At 54.7% G+C, this 18,836-nt stretch overlaps 1 protein-coding gene across 3 annotated transcripts in view; it reads right to left on the reverse strand.

The window, feature by feature from the left end:
- zc3h7bb (zinc finger CCCH-type containing 7Bb) overlaps window positions 1-18,836 on the reverse strand; it is a 100,834-nt gene that overhangs the window by 60,855 nt on the left and 21,143 nt on the right. For all 3 annotated transcript variants that reach the window (XM_038783644.1, XM_038783642.1, XM_038783643.1), the window contains exons 2-5: window positions 18,209-18,310; window positions 15,389-15,428; window positions 8,686-8,883; window positions 6,718-6,876 (exon numbers count right to left, since the gene is read on the reverse strand). In XM_038783644.1, the coding sequence (XP_038639572.1) occupies window positions 6,718-6,876; window positions 8,686-8,883; window positions 15,389-15,428; window positions 18,209-18,276 (465 nt within the window). In that variant the 5' untranslated portion in view covers window positions 18,277-18,310. The remainder of the gene's footprint in view (window positions 1-6,717; window positions 6,877-8,685; window positions 8,884-15,388; window positions 15,429-18,208; window positions 18,311-18,836) is intronic.

The raw sequence follows: 18,836 nt of genomic DNA on the forward strand, positions 1-18,836 counted from the left end.
GACGCACTCTTTCCCCTCCGCCGCCCGGCAAGACGTGGCGGCTTGATTGTTGTTCAACCTGCGCATGCGCGGCTGACGTCATCGGCCGCGTCAGCCGCCGTGACGCTTGACATGCGGCCGTGACCGAGCTCCTAGCCCCGCCCGTGGGGGGGGGGGGGGGGGGGGGGGGGGGGGGGGGGGGAATCGGCCCCGGAAGTGGCCGTGAAGGCTGCCGTGGGTCACGGCATTTGCGGAGAATCTCGCCCTATACGTTTCAGAGAAGCAGAGACTCGGGGTGATTTGATCGAAGTTCACAAAATAATCAAGGGGCAGGATTATGTCCACGTGGACAAATTATTCGGGGAAGGGAAGTTAAGGGCAATCAAGGGTCAGGTTTACAAGGTAATCTGAGGGTAGAACTGGATTGGATTTTCACAGTAACTTCATTCGAAGCCTACTTGTGACAATAAGCAATTTTCATTCCATTTCAGTGGTTCTTCTGTTCCCAGAGACGAGGGAGCTGTGGATCAGGATTGGCAGATTGCACAGTGAACATTGATTTGCCCCACGCCTACAGAAGGGCTGGACCTGTTCCTGGCTGGAACACAGATGGTATTGGACAATAATTAGGTGCCTGTAATATTCCAGCAGCAAAGTGATTTCCCCTGGATGAGTTTCGATCACCTAAAAGGGTCGAGGGAGAGGTTTCCAAATGGCATTCCTCAGTACGGATTTTTATCTGCTTCTTATCAGCATGCTGGCCTTCATCGGACGGGGTATTGAGTACAAGAGTCGGCAGGTCATGTTACAGTTGTATAGGACTTTGGTTAGGCCACATTTGGAATACTGCGTGCAGTTCTGGTCGCCACATTGCCAGAAGGATGTGGATGCTTTAGAGAGGGTGCAGAGGAGGTTCACCAGGATGTTGCCTGGTATGGAGGGTGCTAGCTATGAAGAAAGGTTGAGTAGATTAGGATTGTTTTCATTGGAAAGACGGAGGTTGAGGGGGGACCTGATTGAGGTCTACAAAGTTACGAGAGGTATGGACAGGGTGGATAGCGACAAGCTTTTCCCAAGAGTGGGGGTGTCAATTACAAGGGGTCACGATTTCAAGGTGAGAGGGGGAAAGTTTAAGGGAGATGTGCGTGGAAAGTTTTTTACCCAGAGGGTAGTGGGTGCCTGGAACGCTTTACCAGCGGAGGTGGTAGAGGCGGGCACGATAGCATCATTTAAGAGGCATCTAGACGGGTATATGAACGGGCGGGAACAGAGGGAAGTAGACCTTGGAAAATAGGAGACAGGTTTAGATAAAGGATCTGGATCGGCGCAGGCTGGGAAGGCCGAAGGGCCTGTTCCTGTGCTGTAATTTTCTTTGTTCTTTGTTCTGCACCTGTCCCAAGAAACAACAAGGCTTGTGGTGGGTCCGGAGATTCTGTATTATGATGGTATGGATGGCCCAAAGGATATTTCTTGTCTGATATTATGGAAATTCAGAAGACAAAGAGGTTTTAATTTTAATTGCCATTTATTGCGATTATCTGGTCATTATTATAGGGACTTCTGTTTTCAGTGATTGACTACCTGGAAATGTAGAGGTTGCAAGAGCATTGAAGCATCTAGTGTCACTGAGATCCCATTTCATGTGGGCACAGCTATTCTGCCAGGGAGCTCTGTCAATGTGAAGCCATAGAGGAGGTGTGAACCAGAAAGCAGCTTCATCCGGGAACGCCAGGAGACATTCGCTGGCTTCAAGGCCTCAATGGCCGAGGCCTGGGGCCTGGCTGCCTGTGGGGTGTGCTGCAGGAGCCTGGGGCCGGGCTGCCTGTGGGGTGTGCTGCAGGAGCCTGGGGCCTGGCTGCCTGTGGGGTGTGCTGCAGGATCGAGGCCTGGGGCCTGGCTGCCTGTGGGGTGTGCTGCAGGAGCCTGGGGCCTGGCTGCCTGCGGGGTGTGCTGCAGGAGCCTGGGGCCTGGCTGCCTGTGGCGTGTGCTGCAGGAGCCTGGGGCCTGGCTGTGTGAAGGGGGGTGCTGCAGGATCGAGGCCTGGGACCGGGCTGCCTGTGCGGTGTACTGCAGGAGCCTGGGGCCTGGCTGCCTGTGGGGTGTGCTGCAGGAGCCTGGGGCCTGGCTGCCTGTGGGGTGTGCTGCAGGAGCCTGGGGCCTGGCTGCCTGTGGGGTCTGCTGCAGGAGCCTGGGACCGGGCTGCCTGTGGAGTGTGCTGCAGGATCGAGGCCTGGGGCCTGGCTGCCTGTGGGGTGTGCTGCAGGATCGAGGCCTGGGGCCTGGCTGCCTGTGGGGTGTGCTGCAGGAGCCTGGGGCCTGGCTGCCTGTGGGGTGTGCTGCAGGAGCCTGGGGCCTGGGACCGGGCTGCCTGTGGGGTGTGCTGCAGGAGCCTGGGGCCTGGCTGCCTGTGGGGTGTGCTGCAGGAGCCTGGGGCCTGGCTGCCTGTGGGGTGTGCTGCAGGAGCCTGGGGCCTGGCTGCCTGTGGGGTGTGCTGCAGGAGCCTGGGGCCTGGCTGCCTGTAGGGTGTGCTGCAGGAGCCTGGGGCCTGGCTGCCTGTGGGGTGTGCTGCAGGATCGAGGCCTGGGGCCTGGCTGCCTGTGGGGTGTGCTGCAGGAGCCTGGGGCCTGGCTGCCTGTGGGGTGTGCTGCAGGAGCCTGGGACCTGGCTGCCTGTAGGGTGTGCTGCAGGAGCCTGGGGCCTGGCTGTCTGTGGGGTGTGCTGCAGGATCGAGGCCTGGGGCCTGGCTGCCTGTGGGGTGTGCTGCAGGAGCCTGGGGCCTGGCTGCCTGTGGGGTGTGCTGCAGGAGCCTGGGGCCTGGGGCCGGGCTGTCTGTGCGGTGTGCTGCAGGGGCCTGGGGCCTGGCTGCCTGTGGGGTGTGCTGCAGGAGCCTGGGGCCTGGGGCCGGGCTGTCTGTGCGGTGTGCTGCAGGGGCCTGGGGCCTGGCTGCCTGTGGGGTGTGCTGCAGGGGCCTGGGGCCTGGCTGCCTGTGGGGTGTGCTGCAGGGGCCTGGGGCCTGACTGCCTGTGGGGTGTGCTGCAGGATCGAGGCCTGGGACCGGTCTGCCTGTGGGGTGTGCTGCAGGAGCCTGGGGCCGGGCTGCCTGTGGGGTGTGCTGCAGGAGCCTGGGGCCTGGCTGCCTGTGGGGTGTGCTGCAGGAGCCTGGGGCCTGGCTGCCTGTGGGATGTGCTGCAGGAGCCTGGGACCCGGCTGCCTGTGGGGTGTGCTGCAGGAGCCTGGGGCCTGGCTGCCTGTGGGGTGTGCTGTAGGAGCCTGGGGCCTGGCTGCCTGTGGGGTGTGCTCATGGAGCCTGGGGCCTGGTTGCCTGTGGGGTGTGCTGCAGGAGCCTGGGGCCTGACTGCCTGTGGGGTGTGCTGCAGGATCGAGGCCTGGGACCCGGCTGCCTGTGGGGTGTGCTGCAGGAGCCTGGGGCCTGGCTGCCTGTGGGGTGTGCTGTAGGAGCCTGGGGCCTGGCTGCCTGTGGGGTGTGCTGTAGGAGCCTGGGGCCTGGCTGCCTGTGGGGTGTGCTCATGGAGCCTGGGGCCTGGCTGCCTGTGGGGTGTGCTGCAGGAGCCTGGGGCCTGGCTGCCTGTGGGGTGTGCTGTAGGAGCCTGGGGCCTGGCTGCCTGTGGGGTGTGCTGTAGGAGCCTGGGGCCTGGCTGCCTGTGGGGTGTGCTGCAGGAGCCTGGGGCCTGGCTGCCTGTGGGGTGTGCTGCAGGAGCCTGGGGCCTGGCTGCCTGTGGGGTGTGCTCATGGAGCCTGGGGCCTGGCTGCCTGTGGGGTGTGCTGCAGGACACCACACCTTTTGTGTCTTCTCAAAAAGATGCAAAATAATTCACTGCTACATTCTTTCCCACCCGCAGAAAGGATAATAGAGCACATCCAGGGGAGTATGGCTGAGTTAATATCGTCTCACTGGTGGGAACAATATTGGAACCGTGAAATGTGGGTGGCACGGTGGGTTAGCGCTGCTGCCTCAAAGCGCCAGGGACCCTCGATTCTTGCCTCGGGTGACTGTGTGGAGTCTGCATGTTCTCCCCGTGTCTGCGTGGGTCTCACCCTGCATCACAAAGCTGTGCAGGGTAGGGGGATTGGCCAAGCTAAATTGCCCCTTAATTGGGGAAAAAAAAGAATTGGGTACTCTAAATTTATTTACAAAATAAATAAATAAATTCCGTGTCAGTGTCCACTGATGTGAAGGTTAGATGGGGTACGGGGATGGGGCGGGGGAGTGGGCCTAGGTGGGGTGCTCTTGCGATACAGATATGACGGAACGAATGGGCTTCTTCTGCAGTGTTTAGATTCTTTTTTTAATTTAATTTTTTTTTAATTTGTTTTTTCCCAATTAAGGGGCAATTTAGCACGGCCAATCCACCTACCCTGCACGTCTGTGGGTTGTGGGGGTGAGACCCACGCAGACACAGGGAGAACGTGCAAACTCCACACGGACAGTGATCCGGGATCGAACCCGGATCCTCAGCGCCGTGAGGCAGCAGTGCTAACCACTATGCCGCCCGAGCACTGCAGGGGATTCTATCGGACTGAAGATGTAACAGAAAAAACGTTTCAAAACTGAAACTGTGATAAAGAATAATCAGCAAGAGAACCACCTCACTGAATTCTTTGAAGAAGGAACAGAGAGGGGCGGGCATGGATAATTAAGGAAATGTAACGTACACCAACTTTCTGCAGGCCACAGACAAGGCCGCACGCAGTAAATCGATGATTAAGACCTGAATATGTGGAGTCAGGGGACGAGGAGCAGAGCGGATAGTAAACTGGCTCCAAAACAGAGAGAAGCTGGGGTTAAACGTAGTTACTCAGACTGGTGGAAGGCGGGAAATAGTTTTCCACAGGAACAACGGCTGTTCACCATTTGCATAAATGATTTGGACTCGGGAATCAAAGGTACAATATCGATGTTTGAAAATTTCGCCAAACAGGGGTGGCACAGTGGTTAGCACTGCTGCCTCACCGCGCCAGGGACCCGGGTTCAATTCTGGCCTTGGGTCACTGCCTGTGCGGAGTCTGCACGTTAGAACATAGAACAGTACAGCACAGAACAGGCCCTTCGGCCCTCGATGTTGTGCCGAGCAATGATCACCCTACTCAAACCCACGTATCCACCCTATACCCGTAACCCGAACAACCCCCCCCTTAACCTTACTTTTTAGGACACTACGGGCAATTTAGCATGGCCAATCCACCTAACCCGCATATCTTTGGACTGTGGGAGGAAACCGGAGCACCCGGAGGAAACCCACGCACACACGGGGAGGACGTGCAGACTCCACACAGACAGTGACCCAGCCGGGAATCGAACCTGGGACCCTGGAGCTGTGAAGCATTTATGCTAACCACCATGCTACCGTGCTGCCCGACACGTTCTCCCCGTGTCTGCGTGGGTTTCCTCCGGGAGCTCCGGTTTCCTCCCACATCCCAAAGATGTGCAGGCTGGGTGGATTATCCGTGATAAATTGCCCCTCAGTGTCCAAAAGAGTCACTTTTCTTGCTCGTTATCGTCCCAACTTTTCTGTCCAACTTTTTTCCAATTAAGGGGCAATTTAGCGTGGCCAATCCACCTACCCTGCACATCTTTAGGTTGTTGTGGGTGGGTGGGTGGGGGGGTGAGAGACCCACGCAGACACGGGGAAAATGATCCTCCCCGATTTTCTGAAGGTCTTTCTGGGGTGGGGGTTCTGCAGCTACCAACCCAGCAGTGCCTCAGTTGCTCAGTGCCTCTCGGCCTGCCTGGAGATGAGGTGAGGTGGGATTGACGGGGTCTGCAGGGGAATGGGGCCCCCCGAGTGTGGAACTCGCTACCACAGGAAGTGGTTGAGGCAAATGGCGTTGATCCATTTCAGGGGAAAGCTAAATAAACACGAGAGAGATAGGGATTGATCGTTAGGCTGGCTGAATGAGATGAAGAAGGGCGGGATGATGCTCGTGTGGAGCACAGACAAGAAGGGCCAAATGGCCAGATTCTGTGCTGTCAACGCGGTTTTCGATCGAACCATTTAACGGTGTTGCCACGAATTAAGGACGACGCCACCAGAACAACCGGCTTGAAGCAAACCCCGCTCCCCCACTCACTAATTTTAGGCACCTTGGATTAATGGATGGCATGTTTCAACAAATCCTGGGCCGATTAGTCAGGAGGTTTGCTGGGGGGCGGCTGAATGGCCTCCTCCTGTTCCTGTGATCTACCATTCAATGGCTAACAGGGGCACTTCAGAGGGATTTTGATCATTTCATTTGTTGATCGTATTTCCAGTGGTAATGATGGGCCATCGATTCAAAACAGGCACCACAAAGGGAGAGGTCCGGGGTCCGTGGTTCCCCCCTGGTTCCCCCCCCCTCCCCCCCCTCCCCCCCCCCCCCTCCCCCCCCACCCTGTATTTCCCTGTGGAAGGGAACCTGTAAATAGTTTTGAAAAGTGCTTACACGAAACAGCCAAGAGCTGAAAAGGGTGCGGAGGAAAGGCTGGGGAGGGAACTAAGTGGGTCACCCCTCACACAGGAACGATGGACTGCGTTGCCGTCTTCTGGGCTTCGAGGCTTTGCGATTCTCAGGAGGAGGGAATGCGGCTTCTCCGCCCGAGGGGAATGACGGGCCAGGCTCGAGGGGCCCAGTGGCTTCCCCCACCCCCCGCTCCGAATCCGCATGGTGATATAAAGTTTGTGTCGAGGTGGGAGGCATGAAAAGGCTACACCACACCGCAACGTAAACAGACCCACTCACCTGGGGAACAGCTAAGGAGCACTTGGCAATGCAGTCATAGGCTTCTTTATGTTTTCCCAGCTCGTTAAGGGCCTGCGTCTTTCGATAGAGTGCCCGGTAGTTATTCTCATTGAGCTTGAGCGTGCTTTCGCAGTCTTCCAGAGCTTTCTCATATACACCCTGCAATAACAGTCAAAGTCATCACCACCACTGATTCTGGTTCCTCCAAACACGCGGAGAGGGAAAGAGTCACTTTTCTTGCTTGTTATCGTCCCCGATTTTCTTTTCTGTCCAGCTTTTTTCCAATTAAGGGGCAATTTAGCGTGGCCAATCCACCTACCCTGCCTATTTCTTTTTTAGAATTTACAGTGCAGAAGGAGGCCATTCGGCCCATCGAGTCTGCACCGGCTCTTGGAAAGAGCACCCTACCCAAGGTCAACACCTCTACCCTATCCCCAATAACCCCACCCAACACAAAGGGCAATTTTGGACACGAAGGGCAATTTATCACGGCCAATCCAGCTAACCTGCACATCTTTGGACTGTGGGAGGAAACCGGAGCACCCGGAGGAAACCCACGCACACACGGGGAGGACGTGCAGACTCCGCACAGACAGTGACCCAAGCCGGGAATCGAACCTGGGACCCTGGAGCTGTGAAGCAATTGTGCTAGCCACGATGCCATCGTGCTGCCAATCTTTAGGCTGTGTGTGTGGGGGGGAATGATCCTCTCCGATTTTCTGACGGTCTTTCTGGGGTGGGGTTCTGCAGATACCAACCCAGCAGTGCCTGAGTTGCTCGCTGCCTCTCGGCCTGCCTGGAAATGGTGATTCATAGAAAATGTCCACCTCCCCTTATCAGCCCCCACCATCAGCACAGGTCCAGCCGCAGTAAGAAGCCACGACTTTGCACTTGCGGTGGATCACTGTTGCCTGTCCACTGTTACAAAATCCACCTGGCGTATAAACAGGGGCAATTAGCCAGCAGCAATTAAAGGCACCATGCCATAGATAATAACCCAACAGTGCAGTGGGATTAACATCGGAAATAGAACATAGAACATAGAACAGAACAGCACAGAACAGGCCCTTCGGCCCTCGATGTTGTGCCGAGCAATCATCACCCTACTCAAACCCACGTATCCACCCTATACCCGTAACCCAACCACCCCCCCCCCCCCCTTATCCTTACTTTTATTAGGACACTACGGGCAATTTAGCATGGCCAATCCACCTAACCCGCACATCTTTGGACTGTGGGAGGAAACCGGAGCACCCGGAGGAAACCCACGCACACACGGGGAGGACGTGCAGACTCCACACAGACAGTGACCCAACCGGGAATCGAACCTGGGAACCTGGAGCTGTGAAGCATTTATGCTAACCACCATGCTACCCTGCTGCCCCACAACAGATATTTCACAACAGATCCATCCCAACACAGTCAAGAGAGAAATAAAGACTTCAATTTACACGGCGCCTTTCACAACCTCAGGAGCACTTTTACAACTAATGAAAAACTTCTGAAGTGTAGCCATGGCTGTAATATTAAAAATGCAGCAGCCGCTTTGTGCAAGCTCCCACAAGCAGCAATAAGCTAAGTCACCAATCTGTGAGGTAAATATCGTCCAGGTCTTCACAAGGTGCAAGTTTTCTGCCGTTAAAGCAGCACGGTAGCACAGCTCCAGGGTCCCAGGTTCGATTCCCGGCTGGGTCACTGTCTGTGCGGAGTCTGCACGTCCTCCCTGTGTCTGTGTGGGTTTCCTCCGGCTTCCTCCCACAGTCCAAAGACGTGCAGGTTAGGTGGATTGGCCGTGATAAATTGCCAGTGAACAAAAGAGGTTAGGAGGGGGTTATTGGGTTACGGGGATAGGGTGGAAGTGAGGGCTTAAGTGGGTCGGTGCCGACTCGATGGGCCGAATGGCCTCCTTCTGCACCGTATGTTCTATGTAAAGCTACCAATAAATTTAAGAACCTTGCTAACACTCACCATGCTGAAGTAGCAGGCGGCTCGATTCACGTACAGCTTCTCAAGCAAACCTTTCGAGATCACCACCTCATCCGATTCTGCGTACTGTGCTACGTTCAAGGCCTCCACGTACTGAACCAGCGCCAGTTTATAATCTTTCTCTCTGTACAGCCCATTCCCTTCTTCCAGCAGGTTTTTAACGAGCTGGTGCAGAAAAGCCTAGATCGAGGGACAAAAAAAACAAAACAACAAAATTGTAAATTAAAACAGAGCCCCTCGTTAGATCTTGGTGGAACTGTACAAACCAGGTCGCATTCAGGATGGTCACTTTCTGTTGTCCAGTTGCCTCAGGGCAATTACCCTCCTTTCCCTGCTGGCTCAGTTAATGAGGTGATCGTTATCCAGTTATCCATAATTGGGGAGCCTGTCCGTGCATTTTCAGGCAGGGAAAGGGCTTTCTTCCCATGTCACCAACCCATGGTTTTTTTTTTTTTTTTTTAAATTTAGTGTACCCAATCATTTTTCCAATTAAGGGGCAATTTAGAGTGGCCAATCCACCTAACTTGCACCTTTTTGGGTTGTGGGGGCGAAACCCACGCAAACACGGGGAGAATGTGCAAACTCCACACGGACAGTGACCCAGAGCCGGGATCGAACCTGGGACCTCGGCGCCGTGAGGCAGCTGTGCTAACCACTAGGCCATCGTGCTGCCCACCAACCCATGGTTAAGGAGCCTTTAGCAGGGGCGGCATGGTCGCACGATGGTTAGCACTGTTGCCTCACAGCGCCAGGGACCCAGGTTAGCACTGCTGCCTCACAGTGCCAGGGACCCGGGTTAACACTGCAGTCTCACAGTGCCAGAGACCCGGGTTAGCACTGTTGCTTCACAGCACCAGGGGCCCGGGTTAGCACTGCTGTCTCACAGCGCCAGGGACCCGGGTTAACACTGCTGCCTCACAGCGCCAGGGACCCAGGTTAACACTGCTGTCTCACAGTGCCAGGGACCCGGGTTAACACTGCTGCCTCACAGCGCCAGGGACCCAGGTTAACACTGCTGCCTCACAGTGCCAGGGACCCGGGTTAACACTGCTGCCTCACAGTGCCAGGGACCCGGGTTAGCACTGCTGTCTCACAGTGCCAGGGACCCGGGTTAACACTGCTGTCTCACAGTGCCAGGGACCCGGGTTAACACTGCTGTCTCACAGCGCCAGGGACCCGGGTTAGCACTGCTGTCTAACAGTGCCAGGGACCCGGGTTAGCACTGCTGTCTAACAGTGCCAGGGACCCGGGTTAACACTGCTGTCTCACAGTGCCAGGGACCCGGGTTAACACTGCTGTCTCACAGTGCCAGGGACCTGGGTTAACACTGCTGTCTCACAGTACCAGGGACCGGGTTAACACTGCTGTCTCACAGTGCCATGGACCTGGGTTAGCACTGCTGTCTCACAGTGCCAGGGACACGGGACAACACTGCTGTCTCACGTGCCAGGGACCCGGGTCAACACTGCTGTCTCACAGTGCCAGGGACCCGGGTTAGCACTGCTGTCTCACAGTGCCAGGGACCCAGGTTAACACTGCTGTCTCAAAGTGCCAGGGACCCAGGTTAACACTGCTGTCTCACAGTGCCAGGGACCCGGGTTAGCACTGCTGTCTCACAGCGCCAGGGACCCGGGTTAACACTGCTGTCTCACTGTGCCAGGGACCGGGTTAACACTGCTACCTCACAGTGCCAGGGACCCGGGTTAGCACTGCTGTCTCACAGTGCCAGGGACCCAGGTTAACACTGCTGTCTCACGGTGCCAGGGGCCCGGGTTAACACTGCTGTCTCACAGCGCCAGGGACCCAGGTTAGCACTGCTGTCTCACAGCGCCAGGGACCCGGGTTAACACTGCTGTCTCACAGTGCCAGGGACCCGGGTTAGCACTGTTGCTTCACAGTGCCAGGGACCCGGGTTAGCACTGTTGCTTCACAGTGCCAGGGACCCGGGTTAACACTGCTGCCTCACAGTGCCAGGGACCCGGGTTAACACTGCAGTCTCACAGTGCCAGGGACCCGGGTTAGCACTGTTGCTTCACAGCACCAGGGGCCCGGGTTAGCACTGCTGTCTCACAGCGCCAGGGACCCGGGTTAACACTGCTGCCTCACAGCGCCAGGGACCCAGGTTAACACTGCTGCCTCACAGTGCCAGGGACCCGGGTTAACACTGCTGCCTCACAGTGCCAGGGACCCGGGTTAGCACTGCTGTCTCACAGTGCCAGGGACCCGGGTTAACACTGCTGTCTCACAGTGCCAGGGACCCGGGTTAACACTGCTGTCTCACAGCGCCAGGGACCCGGGTTAGCACTGCTGTCTAACAGTGCCAGGGACCCGGGTCAGCACTGCTGTCTAACAGTGCCAGGGACCCGGGTTAACACTGCTGTCTCACAGTGCCAGGGACCCGGGTTAACACTGCTGTCTCACAGTGCCAGGGACCTGGGTTAACACTGCTGTCTCACAGTACCAGGGACCGGGTTAACACTGCTGTCTCACAGTGCCATGGACCTGGGTTAGCACTGCTGTCTCACAGTGCCAGGGACACGGGTTAACACTGCTGTCTCACGTGCCAGGGACCCGGGTCAACACTGCTGTCTCACAGTGCCAGGGACCCGGGTTAGCACTGCTGTCTCACAGTGCCAGGGACCCAGGTTAACACTGCTGTCTCAAAGTGCCAGGGACCCAGGTTAACACTGCTGTCTCACAGTGCCAGGGACCCGGGTTAGCACTGCTGTCTCACAGCGCCAGGGACCCGGGTTAACACTGCTGTCTCACTGTGCCAGGGACCGGGTTAACACTGCTACCTCACAGTGCCAGGGACCCAGGTTAACACTGCTGTCTCACGGTGCCAGGGGCCCGGGTTAACACTGCTGTCTCACAGCGCCAGGGACCCAGGTTAGCACTGCTGTCTCACAGCGCCAGGGACCCGGGTTAACACTGCTGTCTCACAGTGCCAGGGACCCGGGTTAGCACTGTTGCTTCACAGTGCCAGGGACCCGGGTTAGCACTGTTGCTTCACAGTGCCAGGGACCCGGGTTAACACTGCTGTCTAACAGTGCCAGGGACCCGGGTTAGCACTGCTGTCTCACAGTGCCAGGGACCCGGGTTAACACTGCTGTCTCACAGTGCCAGGGTCCCGGGTTAACACTGCTGTCTCACAGCGCCAGGGACCCGGGTTAACACTGCTGTCTCACAGTGCCAGGGACCCAGGTTAACACTGCTGTCTCACAGTGCCAGGGACCCGGGTTAACACTGCTGTCTCACAGTGCCAGGGACCCGGGTTAACACTGCTGCCTCACAGTGCCAGGGACCCGGGTTAGCACTGCTGTCTCACAGTGCCAGGGACCCGGGTTAACACTGCTGTCTCACAGTGCCAGGGACCCGGGTTAACACTGCTGTCTCACAGTGCCAGGGACCCAGGTTAACACTGCTGTCTCACAGTGCCAGGGACCCAGGTTAACACTGCTGTCTCACAGTGCCAGGGACCCGGGTTAGCACTGCTGTCTCACGGTGCCAGGGAGCCAGGTTAGCACTGCTGTCTCACAGCGCCGGGGACCCGGGTTAGCACTGCTGTCTCACAGCGCCGGGGACCCGGGTTAGCACTGCTGTCTCACAGCACCAGGGACCCGGGTTCGATTCGCGGCTTGGGTCACTGTGCGTAGTCTGCGCACTCTCCCCGTGTGTGAGTGTGGGTTTCCTCCGGGTGCTCCGGTTTCCTCCCACAGGACGCGCTGTTAGGTGAATTGGACATTCTGAATTCTCCCTCCGTGTACCCGAACAGGCGCCGGAGTGTGGCGACTCGGGGATTTTCACACTTGGCGGTGTTTATGTGACAATAATGAAGGTTATTATTTTTATTTTAGCCAAATTTGATGACGTAAAGATAGGTCAGAAAGCAAGTTGTGAGGAAGATACAAAGTGTCTCCAAAGGGACGTAAGAAGGTCACGTCACGAGGAGCAGGTAAAAGTATATTGTGGGAAAATGGGAGGCTGTCCACTTTAGTGGGAAGATTGAGGAAAGCAGGATAAATGTTCAAATGGAGAAAGACTGCAGAATACTGTGGTGCGGAGGGAAGTGTGTCTGACCGTGTGCAGGAATCACAATGATTTAGAATGACAGCAAGTAGCCAGGGAGGCAAATGGAATGTTGATTTTAAGGGGGGTGGAGTATAAACGTCTCGCTGCCTGGTGAGAGTTCTGCATTGGGAACATACCGGGCAGCTGGGTAGCATGGTGGTTAGCATAAATGCTTCACAGCTCCAGGGTCCCAGGTTCGATTCCCGGCTGGGTCACTATCTGTGTGGAGTCTGCACGTCCTCCCCGTGTTTGCGTGGGTTTCCTCCGGGTGCTCCGGTTTCCTCCCACAGTCCAAAGATGCGGGTTAGGTGGATTGGCCATGCTAAATTGCCCGTAGTGTCCTAAAAAGTAAGGTTAAGGGGGGGAAGGGTTGTTGGGTTACGGGTATAGCGTGGATTTGAGTAGGGTGATCATTGTTCGGCACAACATCGAGGGCCGAAGGGCCTGTTCTGTGCTGTACTGTTCTATGTTCTATGTCAAGCAAAGCTTCATTTCGGGCTGATTATTGGGATGACGGGGTTTGTCTCGTGAGGAAAATGTTGAGCAGGTTGGGCCCGTACTCACATCGGGGTTTAGAAGAATCAGAGATGGTCTTCTTCATACATCAGATTTATTAATGGGGCTTTCCGCACCCCCCCCCCCCCCCCCATATTTATTAATGGGGCGTGGGCATCGCTGGCCCCACCAAGCCAGCTTTGAACTGAGCGAGGGAATTTTAAGAGTCAACGACATTCGTGTGGATCTGGATTCATACGTAGTCAAGGACGGCAGTAAAGGACATTAGTTATATCAATCGATACTGGTTTCATTGCTGTCATAGAACATAGAACAGTACAGCACAGAACAGGCCCTTCGGCCCTCGATGTTGTGCCGAGCAATGATCACCCTACTCAAACTCACGTATCCACCCTATACCCGTAACCCAACAACCCCCCTCCCCCTTAACCTTACTTTTTAGGACACTACGGGCAATTTAGCATGGCCAATCCACCTAACCCGCACACCTTTGGACTGTGGGAGGAAACCGGAGCACCCGGAGGAAACCCATGCACACACGGGGAGGACGTGCAGACTCCGCACAGACAGTGACCCAGCCGGGAATCGAACCTGGGACCCTGGAGCTGTGAAGCATTTATGCTAACCACCACGCTACCGTGCTGCCCTGTCATCAGACTTTTAATGACAGATTTTTACTAATAATCTTTACTGTCACAAGTAGGCTTACATTAACACTGCAATGAAGTTGCTGTGAAAAGCCCCTAGTCGCCACATTCCAGCGCCTGTTCGGGTACACAGAGGGAGAATTCAGAATGTCCAATTCACACAACAGCACGTCTTTCGGGGCCTGTGGGAGGAAACCGGAGCACCCGGGGGAAACCCACGCAGACACGGGGAGAACGTGCAGACTCCGCACAGACGGTGACCCAAGCCGGGAATCGAACTCAGGACCCTGGCGCTGCGAAGCAACTGTGCTAACCACTGTGCTACCATGTTGAATTCAAATCTGAACCCAGGTCCTCAAAACATTCGTCTGGATCTCTGGATTATCAGTCCAGCGGCAACGTTGCTACACCACTGCCTCCCCACGGGGTAGAGGCTGGGAGAATGTTTCCCTTCATGGGGGAATCCCAGAATAAGGGGTCTCCCATTCAGGGGCTGGTTTAGCTCACCGGGCTAAATCGCTGGCTTTGAAAGCAGGCCAGCAGCACGGTTCGATTCCCGTACCAGCCTCCCCAGACAGGCGCCGGAATGTGGCGACTAGGGGCTTTTCACAGTAACTTCATTGAAGCCTACTCGTGACAATAAGCCATTTTCATTTTTCATTTGATGAGGAGGAATTTCTTCTCTCAAGAGAGTCATCAAACTTTGGAATTCCCTAGCTCACAGAGCAGTGGGCAACCGGGTTATGGAATATATTCCTGGCTGAGTTAGACTGATTTTGATCTATAAGGGAGCAAAAGGTTATGGGGAGGGGTGGGGGGGTTGGGGAGCGGCAAAGTGAAGGCTATAATCAGGTCAGCCTTGATCTTGTTCAAAGTTGGAGCAGTGACGAGGGGCTGAATGGTCTCCGCCTGTTCCTGTTTGTTATCATCATAGAATTTACAGTGCAGAAGGAGGCCATTCGGCCCATCGAGTCTGCACCGCCTCTTGGAAAGAGCACCCTACCCAAGGTCAACACCTCCACCCTATCCCAATAACCCAGTAACCCCACCCAACACGAAGGGCAATTTTGGACACTACGGGCAATTTAGCATGGCCAATCCACCCAACCTGCACATCTTTGTGACTGTGGGAGGAAACCGGAGCACCCGGAGGAAACCCACGCACACACACGGGGAGGACGTGCAGACTCCGCACAGACAGTGACCCAAGCCGGAATCGAACCTGGGACCCTGGAGCTGTGAAGCCACTGTGCTAACCACTGTGCTACCGTGCTGCCCACTTCTTCTGAGATGCAGCTTCGGAGTCATTTTGGAGACAGTAGGGACTCTGTTTTTCCCGCTGAGAGGAGTGGCGAGGGAGTTGTCCCTTCCCACCAGCTTGGCGGGTAATCAAAAAATACACTTTAAAAAAAAAAACCAAAGGGACCAAGAACAGCACGAACTGCTCCTACCTCGTAGTCATCTTGACTTCCTGGATAAGGCAAGGGAGATCTGGTGGGGGAAGCAGAGACAACAAAAGACTGTTAGTGAGATTTCTTAGCAATGGTGACTAATATTTTTTTAAATAAATTTAGATTACCCAATTATTTTTTCCAATTAAGGGGCAATTTAACGTGGCCAATCCACCTACTCTGCACATCTTTGGGTTGTGGGGGCAAAACCCACGCAGACACGGGGAGAATGTGCAAACTCCACACGGACAGTGACCCAGAGCCGGGATCGAACCTGGGACCTCAGCGCCGTGAGGCGGTGGTGCTAACCACTAGGCCACCGTGCTGCCCTTCAATGGTGACTAATATAACAAGTTGCATTTATATAGAACCGCTTGTTAACAGGAGCGAAGCCGATTGGTGAAACCAAAGCAAGGCAGAGATGTTATTTGTTGCGTTTATTGACAATTCAGTCTCACTGCTCTCCTGCCACTCAGCCCAGTGACCCAGATATCCTGTGTTCACATGAGCTCAAAGACAGTTAACACCCATCACCTATTTCTCTTCACCGTAACAATGGCCTCACGGTAGCATGGTGGTTAGCATCAATGCTTCACAGCTCCAGGGTCCCAGGTTCGATTCCCGGCTGGGTCACTGTCTGTGTGGAGTCTGCACGTCCTCCCTGTGTGTGCGTGGGTTTCCTCCGGGTGCTCCGGTTTCCTCCCACAGTCCAAAGATGTGCGGGTTAGGTGGATTGGCCATGCTAAATTGCCCGTAGTGTAAGGTTAATGGGGGGATTGTTGGGTTACGGGTATACAGGTTACGTGCGTTTAAGTAGGGTGACCATTGCTCGGCACAACATCGAGGGCCGAAGGGCCTGTTCTGTGCTGTACTGTTCTATGTTCTAATGTAATTTAGCGTTAGTCCTTGCGAGGAATGCCAGCATATTTTCACTCAGGGTTTTGTAAAATTCCAACAGGATTAGACAGGGTAGCTTCGGAAAGAGAGTCTGTGGAATTCGCTACCACACAAAGTAGCTGAGGCCAAAACACTGTGTAATTTCAAGATGGAACTGACGCAGCTGTTAGGGCTAAAGGGTAGCCATGATGTGGAGATGCCGGCGTTGGACTGGGGTGAGCACAGTAAGAAGTCTTACAACACCAGGTTAAAGTCCAACAGGTTTGATTCAAACACGAGCTTTCGGAGCGCTGCTCCTTCCTCAGGTGAATGGCGAGGTATTACGCATTCCAAGCATTGTCCAGCATCTCTGACTTTGTCTATATAAACGTTTCTGGAACATACCTCTCCATTCACCTGAGGAAGGAGCTGCGCTCCGAAAGCTCGTGTTTGAATCAAACCTGTTGGACTTTAACCTGGTGTTGTAAGACTTCTTACGGGGCTAAAGGGAGCAGGGAGTTCGGGGCAGCAGGGTAGCATTGTGGATAGCACAATGGCTTCACAGCTCCAGGGTCCCAGGTTCGATTCCCGGCTGGGTCACTGTCTGTGCGGAGTCTGCACATCCTCCCCGTGACTGCGTGGGTTTCCTCCGGGTGCTCCGGTTTCCTCCCACAGTCACAAAGATGTGCAGGTTAGGTGGATTGGCCGTGATAAATTTCCCTTAGTGTCCAAAATTGCCCTTAGTGTTGGGTGGGGTTACTGGGTTATGGGGATAGGGTGGAGGTGTTGACCTTGGGTAGGGTGCTCTTTCCAGGAGCCGGTGCAGACTCGATGGGCCGAATGGCCTCCTTCAACACTGTAAATTCTATGAAACTATGAAAGGGGGTGGGGGTGGGGGTGGGGGTGGGGGTGGGGGTGGGGGTGGGATCAGGACATTGGACATGATAATCAGCCATGATCATAATGAACGGCAGAGCAGGCTGGAAGGGCCGAATGGCCTCCTCCTGCTTCTATCGAGTTCCTGTACCACAACAACTGGCCATTTCATGGGATCTGGTATTAAATAAATTGCAGGTCAAATGAAGTGGATGGCAAATGAATGTCAACAGAGGCACAGGAGTGCGCAAGTTAGTACAGGAAATGAAAGGAGTATAAACTCCTTGAAAAGTAAGAGTATGAATGGGGTAGAGCAGGGGTGGGCAAACTTTTCCGTGCAAGGGCCACATTCAGAAATTCACAATTTTAAAGGGCCGCATTAAGTAAAATAATTAATATTTTAAATAGCCAAAATGAAAGGTCTTTAAAGAAAAAAAAGCACATTTATTTGAAAAACAAAGTAACTCAGTGAGTAACAGAACAATGTCAATGAGAATGGTGCAGCTGACTGCAGTCATTTACCAGTTTGTTGATATCAGGTGTCAAGTTGCTTGTGCTGATCCTTAACACTGACAGAAGCACAGCTTGGCCGAGTCAACGATAAAAACGCGCGTAGTGGGGTGGATGAGTGGGGCTGCCTTATTGGTCGGTTTAGTTGGGTGTGCGACCAATAGGAGTCCAGGTTACAAACCTCCCACAGTCCAAAGATGTGCGGGTTAGGTGGATTGGCCATGATAAATTGCCCGTAGTGTCCTAAAAAGTAAGGTTAAGGGGGGGTTGTTGGGTTACGGGTATAGGGTGGATACCTGGGTTTGAGTAGGGTGATCATTGCTCGGCACAACATCGAGGGCCGAAGGGCCTGTTCTGTGCTGTACTGTTCTATGTTCTATGTCCATGTGGAGTTTGCACGTTCTCCCCGTGTCCGCGTGGGTCTCACCCCCACAACCCAAAGATGTGCAGGGTAGGTGGATTGGCCACGCTAAATTGCCCCTTCATTGGAAAAAAAAATTGGGTACTCTAAATTTTAAAAAAAGAGGGGGGGGGGGAGGGGAGACTTAGTCTACTTACTGAATAAAATCCAGGCCCTTCTGAATTTCCTCCTTGCGCTTCTGTCTGCCTGGAGAGGTACTCGACATGTTCACAGCTGGAGATTGTGTTATCAGGCCCGCCCTGTGGACAAAGGAACCACTGTTACGCAAATACCGGGAAAAAGGTAAAAGCCCCGTGTTTATATCCAGAATCCCAGCACACAGTTTGAAATATTCCAATTGTTCGAATATTCCAAAGTGCTTCACATGCAGCGATCGTTGTGATCTGGGAACACAATGCACCCATTTCAGACACAAGTCCCACAAGGAGGTCCTCATTTATTCATTTACAGGATGCGATCGCCGCTGGCCGGGCACAGCATTTATTGCCCATCCCTAATTGCCCTCGAGAAGGCGGTGGTGAGCTGCCTTCTTGAACCCGCTGCTGTCCCTGTGCTGTTAGGGAGGGAGTTCCAGGATTTCAACCCCATGATGGCACCGTGTGCAGGGCAGAACATTCTATTTTGTCATAATGCAATAGGCGGACGGGTTGCGGTTGATCATCTCCCCACAAAAGGAGCGTATCGGACTAGTAAACTCTTTTCTCTGCTACACTGGAATGGCAAACCCGTAATACGGGGTTGAACCAGGGTAGCACGGTGGCCTAG

This window comes from Scyliorhinus canicula, chromosome 23, assembly GCF_902713615.1.
Source record: "Scyliorhinus canicula chromosome 23, sScyCan1.1, whole genome shotgun sequence".
Classification (NCBI taxonomy): Eukaryota; Metazoa; Chordata; class Chondrichthyes; order Carcharhiniformes; family Scyliorhinidae; genus Scyliorhinus; species Scyliorhinus canicula.